The sequence below is a fragment of the Notamacropus eugenii genome, chromosome 3, assembly GCF_028372415.1.
Source record: "Notamacropus eugenii isolate mMacEug1 chromosome 3, mMacEug1.pri_v2, whole genome shotgun sequence".
Classification (NCBI taxonomy): Eukaryota; Metazoa; Chordata; class Mammalia; order Diprotodontia; family Macropodidae; genus Notamacropus; species Notamacropus eugenii.
This window is the reverse complement of record NC_092874.1, coordinates 378,061,520-378,074,942: the sequence shown is the minus strand read 5'-3', so window position 1 is coordinate 378,074,942 and position 13,423 is coordinate 378,061,520. Positions and strand designations below refer to the sequence as shown.

At 52.6% G+C, this 13,423-nt stretch overlaps 1 protein-coding gene across 2 annotated transcripts; it reads left to right on the top strand.

The window, feature by feature from the left end:
* Positions 1-815: 815 nt before the first annotated feature.
* FBRS (fibrosin) lies at positions 816-12,693 on the top strand. 2 transcript variants are annotated; one of them, XM_072597560.1, is made up of 18 exons: positions 816-1,301; positions 2,012-2,191; positions 3,120-3,155; positions 3,270-3,299; positions 3,440-3,488; positions 3,619-3,919; positions 5,705-6,006; positions 6,390-6,595; positions 6,860-6,904; positions 7,172-7,267; positions 7,446-7,514; positions 8,075-8,104; positions 8,254-8,325; positions 8,862-8,988; positions 9,231-9,311; positions 9,969-10,052; positions 10,246-10,453; positions 12,371-12,693. In XM_072597560.1, the coding sequence occupies exons 1-18, from the start codon at positions 816-818 to the stop codon at positions 12,492-12,494; spliced, it is 2,526 nt and encodes an 841-aa protein (XP_072453661.1). In that variant the 3' UTR covers positions 12,495-12,693. The 2 variants fall into 2 exon arrangements, with proteins under 2 accessions (XP_072453661.1, XP_072453660.1); XM_072597559.1 differs by having other exon boundaries at positions 10,691-12,693.
* The last annotated feature ends 730 nt before the right edge of the window (positions 12,694-13,423 follow it).

Sequence of the window (13,423 nt, the reverse complement as noted above, 5' to 3'; positions counted from 1 at the left end):
GAGGCCCCTTTAAATTTTCTTAAAGGGGAGGTTGCTGCACTCGGAGGACACCAACGTTTATCTTAAAGGGGAAGCTGCCGGACAAGAGCTGCCAAATCACGGACAGGGCCGTCGAAAAGACTAGGGAGAAAGTGGCTTTTCATCTCTACCTTCCTCCCCCAGGCCTTTCCAATTCGGTTTCAAGGGGAAGTTGACGCATGTGAAGGACTGTAAATTAACTCATTCCCTTAAAGGGGTCGTTCGTGTCAGTAGGACCTTAAAGTCTTGAAATTAGCCGTCTTCGTTACCTGGAGGGTCTTACATCCTTTAAAAGGTTGGGCCTGCGTCTGTCTTAGAGCTTTCGTGCCGTTCGGAAAGGTTTGAACCTTGCTTTTCCTCAGGAGGACTTGAAAACCACCCTCCCAGGGGGAAGTCCGCTGCTCTCGGAGAAGCACAAGGCTTTCTTAAAGGGGCTGCTGCTGCTGCTGGCAAACTTCAAAGTCTCTTTAAAGGGGTGGTTTCCCCCTGCTCCCTCAGGAGGACATTAAGCCCCTTTTAAAGGGGTGACCTACACCGCCCGGAGGACTCTGAGCCCGTTCTTAAAGGGGTGGTGCCGGCTCCCATCTTCCTCAGGACTTTCGGCTCCCTCTTTAAAGGGGCGGCCCCCAGCTTTTCGCCGGGAGGACTGTAAACCCCGCCTTAAAGGGGAGGCTGTGGCCCTCTCTTCCTCTTCCTCCTCCTCCTCCTCCTCCTCCTGCTCCGTCTGTAGCCCCCGGGGTTCCGGGCTTGAGGGGTGGCTCCGGTTGCTCCCGGATGCGGGGCTGAGGGCGGTCACCATGGAGACCGCGGCGGCCCCGGCCCCGGCCCCCGGCCCGCCGGGCTGGGGCGGCGAGGGCGCCTCTCAGCCGCGGCGGCAGCGGCGGTGCTCGCGGCGGGACCGGGAGCGGCGGCGCCGGGGCGGGGGGCGGCGGGCGGCCGCCGGGGACGCGCCGCGGACGCTGCTGGGGGCGGCCTCGGCGCTGCTGCCTTCGTCGTCGTCGTCGTCCTCGCCCCCGCCCCCGCCGCCCCCGCCGCCGCCGCCGCCCCCGGCCCGGCCCTGGTCGTCCGCCTCCTCCGGGGAGCGAGGCAGCCCCCGGGGAAAGAGGCGTCGGCGCCGGCCCCCCCGGCCCCGGGGCAGGAAGCGGCCCCCCGGCTCGGGCAGCCGAGGGGAGGAGGAGGACGACGACGAGGAGGAGGAGGGGGAGGAGGAGGAGGAGGAGGAGGAGGAGGACCTCATCGATGGTTTCGCCATCGCCAGCTTCGCCAGCCTTGAGGCCCTGCAGGTGAGGCCTCGGCGGCCGGACAGGGCCGGGGGTTGTCAGGGCCCGGCCGGGAGCCTGAGAGGAAGGGCCCGGAGCCCGGGGGCAGAGCAGGGGAGGAGGCCCGGCCGGCAGGGCCTGGCAGGAGGGGCAGGGGGGATGGCATCCCAAACCAGAGCAACCGGCTCCTCTGGCCAGGCCTCTGCCCTCCCCGGGGGGTGGGAGGGGAGCCGATCCCCAGGGCCACCTGGCTGCGCTGGAGCCACCACACCCCGGAGCCGGCTGTCTGGCTGCTGTGCGCCCTCCGGCCGGCCATTCCTCAGCAGGCAGCAGGCCGGGGGCTGGCCTTGGAGAAGGGGGGGAGGGGGAGGGAGCCAGGCCTGCCCAGAGAGCGAGCACCGCCTGTCACCAGCGCAGGGCCCGGGGCAGCAGGCCAGGGGCTGCTCCCAGCCTCAGTTTCCTTCTCTGTAAAGCGGGGTCGTGCGTGGGACGCCTGTACGTTGGTGCCCCGAGCGCTGAGCGGAGGCCTGGTCCATAGCAGGCGGTCCATAGTAGGTGGTCCATAGCAGGCGGTCCACAGCGGGTGGTCCACAGCAGGTGGTCCATAGCGGGTGCCCTCGGTGACGCCCCGAGGATCAGACAGGTGGTTGCGGAGGACTGCGTAGACCTGAAAGCGCTGTCTGACCGGTGGTTATAGCTAGTGACCGTCTCATCTGTCTGCTTTGTGCCCGCAGAAGGACGCGTCCCTTCAGCCCCCAGAGCGACTGGAGCATCGGCTAAAACATTCCGGGAAGCGGAAGCGGGGGGGTGTAGGGGGGGGCCGAGGGGAGCCAGGAGACAGCTCAGAGCGGGAGACTGGCCGGCCCCCTGGGGACCGTGCCCGAAAGAGGTCCAACAAGCGAAGGAGGAAAGAGGTGAGATGCGCCCCTCCTCTCCCCCACGGCTCTCGCCCTTCCCAAAGCGGTTCCTCTTTTGGTCCTTGTGTAGCTCACCTGGCCTTTCAGTGCTTCGTGATTAAGTTGGGGGCACTGCACTTTAGAAAGGACATGAGCAGCCGGGAGAGGGTCCAGATAGCAGCCCTTCAGAGGGCAGTGTTAGGATCCGTGGGTCAAGGTTTACAGGAAAACAGCTCTTTTAGGAACATTGTGCAGGGGAATTCCTGTGTCCATTGGGAAGTTGGACTAGATGATCCTTAAGTTGATCTCTAACTCAAGGATTTTTAGAGGATTGGGTCTTGGGAACTTACAATCCCAAAGGAAATAGCTCTCCAAGACCATGATGTCCCAGGGTCTCAGAATATGAATCTTGAAGGAGGCGGGCATCAGGCCAAAGCTGCAGACCTGTCCTAAATAGGGTCACTTTTGACTACTTTGTGGGGCTGAGAGCGTAGGAAGAGTAGAGATGTCCTCTTTACACGTTCCTTTGAAGGGTTGTAATGTGTCACGCACCAAGGCATAAGGAGTGGACAGCTCAGGAGGAATTATCTAACAGTTAAAGCTGTTCAGTAATGGCAGGGTTGTCTTGGGAACTATGATCTCCCCATCCCTGGGGAGGCATTTAAGCAGAGGCTATGGGGGACCATATTTCAGATTACAGAAAACATGTCTTTTGGTTGGGAGGTTGGATTAAGTGACCTGAAATCTCTGTTAATATTTAAGATTCTGTAACCCCTTAGGATTGGGACCATTTAGTACTAGGTCAAATCTTCTGACGGAAGCCAATTTAGTCTGAGTGTAGGACCACCTGGTCCCACAGTCACATCAGGGAGTCAAATGCCTGTTTGACTCTGCCTTTGACATCTTCCTGGTGAATGTCCCTCACCCATGTCCTCTTCCCTTATAGGCCTCCTCCCGAAACTCTCTGGAAGCCGGATACATAGTAAGTGGTCCTTCCCTGCCCAGTTTTTTCCCACTCTCTCTCCAGCAGACACCGCCGCGCCCCCTGCCAACTCTTCTCCCCTCCCCTGACTCTTCTGTCTCTCCTTCTCTCCAGTGTGATGCGGAGAGTGATCTGGACGAGAGGGTGAGTTGGTGCCTGTGCTGGGTGGGGGCAGATCTTGCCAAGGGTGCCCGGGGGCTATTTGGAGTTGGGACTGTGACATCTCTGGGTAAAATCTCTTGTGCCACCAGGAACTGACTGCTTTCCCTGCTCTTCCTTGCCAGGTCTCTGATGATGACCTCGATCCATCGTTTACTGTCTCAACCAGCAAAGGTTTGTTCCCAGGGCCAGGGCTGGGGTTGAGGCTGAGCACAGCCTGGAGATTAGCTGCTCCCAGGAAGGGAGGAGGGTCAGGAAAGCATCCAGTTTGCCACTGACTTTCTACCTTCCCCTCCCCTTCCAGCCTCGGGCCCCCATGGCAACTTAAATGGGAACTGTGAAGCGAAACTCTCTGTGATCCCCAAAGTGTCGGGGCTGGAGCGGAGTCAGGAGCAGCCCCCAGGACCCGACCCGCTGCTAGTGCCTTTCCCTGCCAAGGAGCCACTGCCTCCACCGGCCCCCAGACCCCCAACCACCCCCCCAGCCCCTATGCCAGCCCCTATCAGCCTGCCACCCCCACCCCCACCCCAATTGCAGCTCCGGGTCTCACCCTTCGGCATCCGCTCTTCCACTTATGGCAGTGGCCTGGACCTCAGCACTGGCAGGTAAGTGAATCCCAGGAAGCCAATTTGATTCATTATATTTTTTAATGTATGTATATATGTAGATTCCTTCTGTTTGTACTATTTTAGGTATCATGGGCATTAGTGAAAAAGGTTGGAGGCCCTGCCTTAAAGGACCAAATAGTCTCACAAGGGAGAGAAAAGATTCATGTGAAACACTAAGAATAATAGAATATTAGGGCTTCTATTTTTTCTTTTGTTTTTTCATTTATTTATTTTTAGTGCTCTACAATCACTACCATAAAACTCAGATTTTTTTTCCCCCTGCCTACCCTCCACCACCCTCCTCCCCAAGATGACATACAAGTCTATATAGGATCTGTACATACGTTCCTATTGAATACATTTTTATTATAGTTGTACTGTGTAGAAGAACTAAAATAAATGGAAGAAATCATATAACAAACCAAAACACAATACACACACACACACACACACACACACACACACACACACACACACACACACACAAAATGATCTGCTACATTCTGCGATTGAATTCCATAGTTCTTTCTCTGAATGTGGAAGGCATTTTGCGTTAGAAGACCTTTGAGAATTTTTTTTTTTATGTCCTTGCATTGCTATGAAGACCCAAGTCTACCAGAAAAACTCTCACACACTGTGGTGGTTGCTGTGCACAGAGTTCTCCTGGTTCTGCTCCTTTCACTCAGCATCAGATCATATAAGTCATTCCAGGCCTCTGAAGTCTTCCTGTTCATCATTTCTTATAGCACAATAGCATTCCATTACATTCATATACCATAATTTATTCAGCCATTCCCCAATTGATGGGCATCCCCTTGATTTCCAGTTTTTCATCACCACAAGAGAGCTGCTATAAATATTTTTGTACATGTGGGACCCTTTCCCATTTTTATGATCTCTTGGGGATCCAGTCCTAGTAGCGATATTGCTGGGTCAAAGGGTATGCACATTTTTGTAGCCCTTTGGGCATAGTTCCAAATTGCTCTCCAGAATGGTTGGATGCGCTCGCAGCTCCACCAACAATGAATTAGTGTTCCAACTCTCCCACATCTTCTCCAGCATTTATCATTTTCCTGTTCTGTCATGTTTGCCAATCTTACAGGTGTGATGTGGCACCTCAGAGTTGTTTTGATTTGTATTAGGGCTTATATTACAAAAAAGGAAACTGAGACTCAGGGAAGATTCATTCAAAGTCACGCTAGAAGAGAGTAGCAAAGTTGGGACTAAAGACCAGGTTTTCTGACTTCTTTATGTCTAGTGTTTTTTTTTTGTTGTTGTTATTTTATATTCTCGAAAAGGGAGCTATACTGAAAAAGAGAACTTAACCTAGGGAAAGGAAGACTTGGAAAAAATGTCCTGGCATGCATTAGTCCCAGGCTGTATGGTTTTCAACTCATGTAAAACAGTGCATTGAGTTTCAATGCCATAGTGTACGTATTCATGGGGGTCAGAGGAGAGAGATCATTGTAGGGCAGTCAAATTAGGATGGATAAAAGAAGTTGATGGGAAAGAGTCAGGGATAGGAAGCAACAGAAACAAAAGAAACGAAAGATTGCTCTGCCTGAGAATGGTTCTTTAGGGGAGGGGGTTACACCTTCATATTTGTCTATACACTTAAATCTTAAGATCTTTTCTTTATAAACACCAGAAGGGTCACAATGGAGAAAAGCTTTATAAATGCATTGAATACGAGAAGGGTGCAGTTAGCATAAGTCTGACCCTCCCCCAAACAGATGGAATTCTTCCAAATTTTTCATGTTACCCTGCTTTTTTCCCCCATAGCTCTTCGAGGCCACCCCCGAAGGCTCCTGCCCCTCCAGTGGCCCCACCTCCACCTTCTTCTTCTTCTTCTTCCTCTTCCTCTTCCTCTTCCTCATCTTCTTCAGCTCAACTCTCCCATCGGCCCCCAACACCCTCCTTGCCCTTGCCTCTGGCCAGCCACGGCTTCCCCCCTGCTGGGCTACGGCCACCTCCCCCTCCACCCCATCCTGCCCTATTCTCCCCTGGCCCTACTCTACCCCCACCCCCACCTTTGCTGCAGGTGGCAGGCCACCCTGGGGCTGCGACGGCCAGTGCCCTCTCTGGTGAGTCTTCAAGAGCCTGTGTGGTTTTGAAAGGTAGAGAGAGATCCTAGAGAAGGAAGTACTAGGGCAGGCATTCTTCCCTTTGAATCAGGGAAAATTTAGTTTCAAGAGATAATGGATCCAGGAGAAGGGTGTAGGTTGAAGTCTGAAAGGAAAGGATGAAGGAATAAGTGTTGGGTAATAGAAGTAGAAGAAAGATACCCAAAAGGAAAGAGCCCAAGGGGGAAGACTGATCCACGTAAGGTCGGAGTAGGAGGAAGCAGAAGCAAGGGCTCAGAGCCCAGTGGGAGTGAGGCCTGAGTAAGGTGGTTGGGCAGTATGGGGGAGGGGGCCATAAATGCCTCTCTCCTTCCACCCTACCCTGTCCTGGTCACCTCTCACAGAGCAGGAGCTGATGCGGCAGGACCTGAGCACTCGGTTCCTGAGCGCCCAGGGAGGCCCCGAGGTGGGAGGGGCGGGGGGCTCAGCCCGGCCCCTGGCCTTCCAGTTCCACCAGCACAACCACCAGCACCAGCACACCCACCAGCACACCCACCAGCACTTCACCCCCTATCCTCCTGGCTTGCTGCCCCCCCATGGTCCCCACATGGTGAGAGTCCTCTCCCATTCAGGGGCCTAGTTGGGTGGGAAAGGACATCTGAAGCCTTGGAGGGTTGGGGAAAGTTGTCTGATTGTGGGGAAGGAAGTTGTGTGTGTGTGTGTGTGTGTGTGTGTGTGTGTGTGTGTGTGTGTGTCTGTGTGTGTTTGTGGTGGGAGGGAACCATCTGAATCTATGTTTGGGGAATCTGTCCAGTGGGAGATAGGGAAGTCTAGTGTCTCTGGCTTTTGATTTATCCTCCCTTCTTTCTCATAGTTTGAGAAATATCCAGGAAAAATCGAAGGCCTTTTCCGGCATAATGTGAGTGCCATGAGGGGCCCTGGGTCATAGTTGGGGGTGGAAATACTCTGGCAAGTTTCTCTTTTGATGCTTAATGAGCATTCGTTTGGTGTAAAGGACTCAGCAATGTGCTAGGGACACGGGCTGCCAGCAGCAACCACGTTTGTCCTAGGAGAAGATGGGATCTCACTGAATTCTTAGTTAATGGAGCAAGGGAGCAATATGACAGGCAAGAAAAGAGGCATTTTTGCTGTTCCCTACCCCCATTTTGGTCATTTTCCTTCACAGCTCTATGCGGCCTTCCCCCCTGCTGTCCCTGGCCTCCCCCCTGGTCTGCCTCCTGCTGTTTCCTTTGGTTCTCTGCAGGGGGCTTTCCAGCCTAAGGTGAGTGTCCAAAACACAGATACTGTATTCTCCTTTCCCACCAATCTCTTGGTAAATTGTGTGCTCTTTTGTCCCACTTTCAAAGCCCCAGGGAAATTAGCTCTCAGGTCTCAGATGTGCCTTCAGCCACCAGATCTCTGTTCCCATCTCCTTACCCACTCTCCCTTCCTCTCCCTAGAGCACGAATCCAGAACTGCCACCACGACTGGGGCCGGTCCCCAGTGGGCTGCCCCAGAAGGGAACACAGGTGAGCCCAGGGAGAAAAAAGAGGGCCACGTCTTGGCAGTGAGGAAATTGAGAGGATGAAGTGCCATGTAGGCAAAGTAGAGAACTTTAATGGTTTGGGTTTGTGGTTTTTCCCACCCCCAGGGAAGAGAAAGGAGAAATATTCCTACTGTAGGCATTTCCTTCGGACATTCGTCTTTGCCTTCCTAGGAATGAGCAGTGGGGGTTTCAGAGACAGAGAATTCCTTAAGGAATTATGAGGGTAGGGAGAATATCACAAAGAGGAAAGCTCTGAGAATGCTGAAGTACCGATGGGGCTGATTAGGCAGTGTTAACTTTTTGGGACAAGCTTTTAGAAGCAGGTAGTAGGCCAGAGAATGGGCTTACTAAAAGGGCTGTGTGTTATTCTAAGGGAGAGAGCTGTTTAAAGGGGAAGGAGCTCTGAGGACTGTGATCTGTGGGCTCAGAGGCTGGGACCCCGAGGGCAAAGGGAAGCTGGAATTTTAGAGAGTCTGGGTTTTCCAAAATGAGTGCTGGCAGATGGGACTAAGCTATTCTTCCATTTCTGTTCCTGCCCTTCAGATTCCTGACCATTTCCGCCCCCCACTGAGGGTGAGTAGGATGGGAAAAGGGAGTGGGTTCAAAGGGACAGGGGATGGAGCAGGGCATGGGTCAGGGTCTTGTGGGTGATGGGGAAGCAGTGAAGTTTGTCTGGGGAAGGCTAATGGCGTCACTTCTCTTCCGTTACTTGTGCACCTCAGAAACCAGGGAAGTGGTGTGCCATGCATGTGCGAGTGGCCTATATGATCTTGAGGCACCAGGAGAAGATGAAGGTACCAGGACTGGTAGAGAGATGATGGAGCTGAATCAAGGAGAGTGGGGAGCTAGAGGCGTGAGAGTCTGAGCTGAGGAAGGATGGGCTACTGGGAGAGACGTTTTACTGACTGATTGAGGGCACATGATGTAGTGGTAGATGAGGAGACTTCTCTATGCGCCCATCAAGGCTTTGTTCCTTTGGGGCTTGATGATTTTTCAATTCTCAGGAATTTTCTGTGAAAGTATAACACTACTCCCCATCCCTTCCTTATACACTGAAAAAGTGATACCCCTATAAACCAGGTCTAATTTATCAAATTGTTTTCCAACCTTTCTGTGTGGGAGTGGAGCCAGGTTTCAGAGAGAAGTCCATTGGGCAAAGTGTCCAGTCAAGGACGGTGAACTCTTAAAAAGAAGTTGACAGGGGACCCAAGACTAGATTTGCCTATTTCCCCATTCTTTCCAAGGATTAGCATCTTAAGGAAACCTTGAGTAAGGGAATAGAGAAGGGAGAAGGATACTAAAATCTCTCACCATAGTTCTTCCTCTCCAGTTAATGCAGGGTGATCCTCACAAGCTGGATTTTCGGAATGACCTTCTGCCCTGCCTCCCTGGGGCCTACGGAGGCCTTCCCCCTGGGCAGGAGCTCTCTCACCCAGCTTCCCTCTTCACTGCAACAGGTGAGTCTGGGAATGAGCATTAGCTTGGGAGTCAGTTTTCCTCAGTTCCAATAGTGACTGTGCCACTAACTATAATTATTTGATGCTGGGTAAGTCACTTAAGGCTCCTTTCTCAGACTTGGTTTCTTGTCCTATATTTGTAAAGTGAGTCTCTTACGGCTCTACCATTTGCTGGTTAATAAGTCTTAGAATCTTGGTTCTGAATCCCTTTGCAGAAAGCTTCATCTCCATTTTTCTCTCAGGTGCTGTCCATCCTGCTGCCAACCCTTTCACAGCAGCTCCTGGGCCCCCTGCATCCTTTCTGAGCCCCGGTACCCACATTGGTAAGAGCCATCCTTCATAGTCTTCTCAATACTAGCCCTAGAACTAATGGCCAGTTTCCTCAATGACACCTGAATGCACCTCACACGTTTCTGAGTCTTTGCTTATTCTGCCCTTCATTTGCTTGACACCCCTATGCCTGTCCCTCTCACCTTTCTAGAGCCTGTAAATTCTTCTGAGCTCAGCTTAAATCTTATCTCCATTAAATAACAAAGTTTAGTGGAAAGACCTTGAACTTGGGGTAAAGGGACTTTGCCACTAGATTGTAACATAACATTTAGCGAGCCATTTCTTTTGTGGCTTTGATTTCTCTATAAAATGAAGGAGTTTGACAGGGTGACATGTCAGTCCCTTCAAACAACAACATCCTTTCTGTTGTTCTGGGTTTGAGAATTCCCTCACCTTCCCAGCCTGCGGTGTCAGCTCTGTCCTGGAGAAGTGTAACACTTGTCTTTCCTATTCATTTGAAATATTACATTACAACTACTTAACGTCTCTTTTATTTGACTCTTTCTGTTAGTCTTGTCTCCCCAGTAAGACTTCTTAGTTCCTTTGAGGTAGGGACCTTGCCATACTTTCTTAAATCCTAAACACAGGGATAAGAGAAAGGCAAGTGCCTTGTTGGCGCTTTACTGACTGATTCCCCATCTCTTCTCCAGATCCTTTTGGGCGTCCTACCAGCTTTGCGTCCTTGGCTGCTCTCTCAAATGGGGCCTTTGGAGGCCTGGGCAGCCCTACGTTCAGTGAGTATGGGGGGTGCTGTGGTCAGGGGGAGGGGAAAGAGTTGGGGCAGATAAGAGCACCTGTTCTCTTTAAGTTGTGTTGGCCCTTGGGTCCAGTGTTGAAGCAGCAGGCCAGCTGGATTCTGTCACTTCCTCCTTCGCCTAAAGCTCCTGTTCTCAGAGTTGACTAACTTGGTTTTTCTCTTTTTTCTAGACACTGGTGCTGTCTTTGCCCAGAAAGAAAGCCCGGGGGCCCCTCCTGCCTTTGCTTCTCCTCCTGATCCATGGGCCCGACTGCACCGTGGCCCCCCTGCCTTTCCTGCCTGGGCCCGACCCCCTGAGGCTGCTCGGACGCCAGGCTCGGACAAAGAACGTCCAGTGGAAAGGCGAGAGCCCTCAGCCCCCAAAGAGGAGAAAGACAGGTATGGCTTGGACCAAGCGCTGTGACCCTCCACTTCTTTTTCTCTACCTCTGGCTTTATCTCCCCTTGACCTTAAACAGACTCCTTCATTTCTCCATCTTCTGCTCCCACCCACCAAGAAAGAAGCTCATTTCTAACTCCTTCTCTTCACTTCACTTTTCTTTTGTGACTGTCAGTTGTTCTTCATCCATTCATGCAACAACCATTTATTAAGCACATCTCTTCTCCCTTCCCTTAGGGATCTCCCATTTTCCCGACCACAGCTTCGAGTTTCCCCAGCCACCCCCAAGTCCCGGGCTGGGGAGGAGGGGGTAAGACCCCCCAAGGAGCCTGTGAGGGTGAAGGAAGAGAGGAAGGAGGAGGTCCCTGGGCCTCCCAGCCTACACCTGCTTTTTGATCGACCCCGACCACCCCCCTTCCTGGGTCCCAGTCCTTCTGACCGATGTGCCCCCTTCTTGGAGCCCTGGCTGCCAGGCCCTCCACGCCTGGCCCGCCCCCCACGATTCTATGAGGCTGGGGAAGAGCTGGGAGGGGCAGGAGCTGTGGCCACAGCTCGACTCTATGGTCTGGAGCCTACCCATCCTCTACTCTATGGTCGTTTGGCACCCCCACCTCCTACCGCAGCCCCTGGACCCCCTCAGTTGCTTAGCAAGACACCTCCTGGGGCCCTCCTGGGGGCTCCGCCTCCCTTGGTGCCCGCCCCTCGGCCTGGCTCTCCTCCTAGGCCGCCAGGGCCACCCAGAGCTGACAGGTGAGGGGAGGGGAGGGGCTGGGGGTAGAGCTCCATTTCCTTCCCCCTTTTTCACTTCCCCACCCAGCTTTAGGGTGGAGATTGTGATCCTATTTGGGAGGGCAAAGGTCACGACCCCAGGCTTCTGTGGAATTGTCATAGGGTCAGAGGTCACTACCCCAGCCATGGGATCATCCTGAAAATAGAGGTCCCAGACCCACCCACCCCCAAAGGGGTTAAGTGCAAGAGCCACTCTCTAGAGGGATGGGGGTCACCTGAAGGGCAGAGGTTGTGACCACCTGAGAGGCAGTGCTGTTCCCTCTCCTTTTGTCCCCATCCCCTGCCCTTTCCCCTTTTAAATCTGGGCTCCCTTAGAGGGTCCCTTGGATGCTAAGCCTCCCGACAGCCTCCTGTAGGCTTATCAAGCCTGAGGCCAAAGTCACACACACACACACCCAGGCCTCTTGTTCCCCCTTCCCTCCTGGGGGGAAGCAAGACGGGGCTGCTGGGATATCAGAAGTCACCAGTGACCCTCCTTCATAGGGTCTGAGAAGATGGGGGGGTCAGGGGGGAGGGGGGTTCCCTGTACATATTTATCTCCCCTTCCACATGGCCCCCCCAGGTGTTTTGTACATTTTTACAGGGGTGCCCCCTCAGTCTAACCCCTCTTCCCCCCTCCCTTGTTTAATTAAATCCTCAGACTGGTGCTCTGTTCCCAGCCTCTCGCCTCTCTGTCTGGGGGGAGGGGGGAAGGAAAGGGGAAAGCCTGGTGGGGAGTTGGGATTGGGAACCCAGCAGGAGGTACCAGGGACTTGGCTTTATTTTCCTCAGGAAAGGGGTGATTTAGGTGAGGGACAAATGTGGGAATGGCCTCCCTGAGTCCATCAGTTGGGCCAGGATATACTGCATTAATCTCACCCTGCCGTTCTAGGAGGAAGGGGAAAGAGCTCTCTGATTGGCTGGCGAGGCCACTTCCCTCCAGCCTTATATCTTGTTTCCTGTCATCCCCAGGCTTCCAGTAGCCTGAACTCTTAAGCCTCAGATATTCTGTCCCTCTCAGTGTGTAGGTCCTGGTGCTCTGGACCAAGCATCCCCCAGGAGTCAGTTTTCCGATTCCCAAGAATCTTGGGGGCCTGCTGTCCTAAGGCAGAACTTGGTCTCTACCTTTATGCTGCTTCCTCCCCTCAGAGTCCCTGAATTCCCTGGCAGGGAGGCTGAATTCATCATGTCCCACAGACCAAAGAACAGGGGACGGAGCAGAGCAAGGCAGGCAGGTCCTTGGAAGCTACCTGCCTTTCTGAACTCTTCCTAACAATAACCCTAGCCCCAGCCTGGCCTCAGGGAGTTGCAGGTACCCCTGTGTTCTGGGCCACCTTAGAGACTATTAAGGTGGTGGGTTTGTTAAAAAAAAAAACAAAGATATTCAGTTGGCTCCCTCCATGGGGTAAATGGGGGATGTTGGCTCTGTAATATTTGCGGATATTTATATAAAAAAGGAGTGTTACAATGCAGCTTATCTTCCTCCTCATTGACTGTATGCCTGGGACTGGGTGGGAGGAGGGAGGAAAAGGGGGCCCAAACTGGGTGGTGTGCACCAGGGGATGAACTTTTAACCAGGATTGGGTGTAGCAGGTAGAGTGGGTACTTTGGGGATTTTTTCAGTTTTCCCCTTTCTTCTGTTCATCTTAGCCTCACACATTCATTTCCCTACATGAAGCCAATGAAATAAGGGGTACACACTTAGTTTTGAAGCTTTAGGATATAATGACAAAAATATTGATCCATGGGTCAGGAAACCAAATCACGAAGAACTCCCTACTCCATTTGGCTGGCTGTTTGCATTTTATTTAAAGTCAGCAAAATTTAGGTGAGGCTCCAAGGCCAAAAAACAATCACTGAGTGTTTCTGAAGCTTTTCCTAATGAGTTTTTGGTCTAACCCAGGGTTTGTTGTGACCCTGGGCAATCAGTGCTTATCTAAGCCTAGCCTTAAATGAGGGCATCAGATTACATAATCTCCAAGGTCGCTTCCAATTTTTACTTGTACTCTTTGTGAGTAGGGGTAGAAATATGTTTTTGTTTCACATTTTCAAGCCAAAAATTTTTGAGGAGAACACTTTTCACCCTGGCTTTCTCATCCTCTGCACTAGTGGCTATTCATCCAGCCTCCCAAAGAACTCACTGAGTAAAGTTAACCTTACCTGCTTCCCTAGGTCTTGTTGAATTGAATAGAACACAAAGGC

Bases quoted from the DNA above. Each gene is read 5' to 3' on its own strand.
- FBRS (XM_072597559.1), top strand. From the start codon at position 816: ATGGAGACCGCGGCGGCCCCGGCCCCGGCCCCCGGCCCGCCGGGCTGG. The intron at 3,489-3,618 runs GTTTGTTCCCAG...CTCCCCTTCCAG, and splicing joins TACTGTCTCAACCAGCAAAG to CCTCGGGCCCCCATGGCAAC. The intron at 3,920-5,704 runs GTAAGTGAATCC...TTTCCCCCATAG, and splicing joins CTGGACCTCAGCACTGGCAG to CTCTTCGAGGCCACCCCCGA.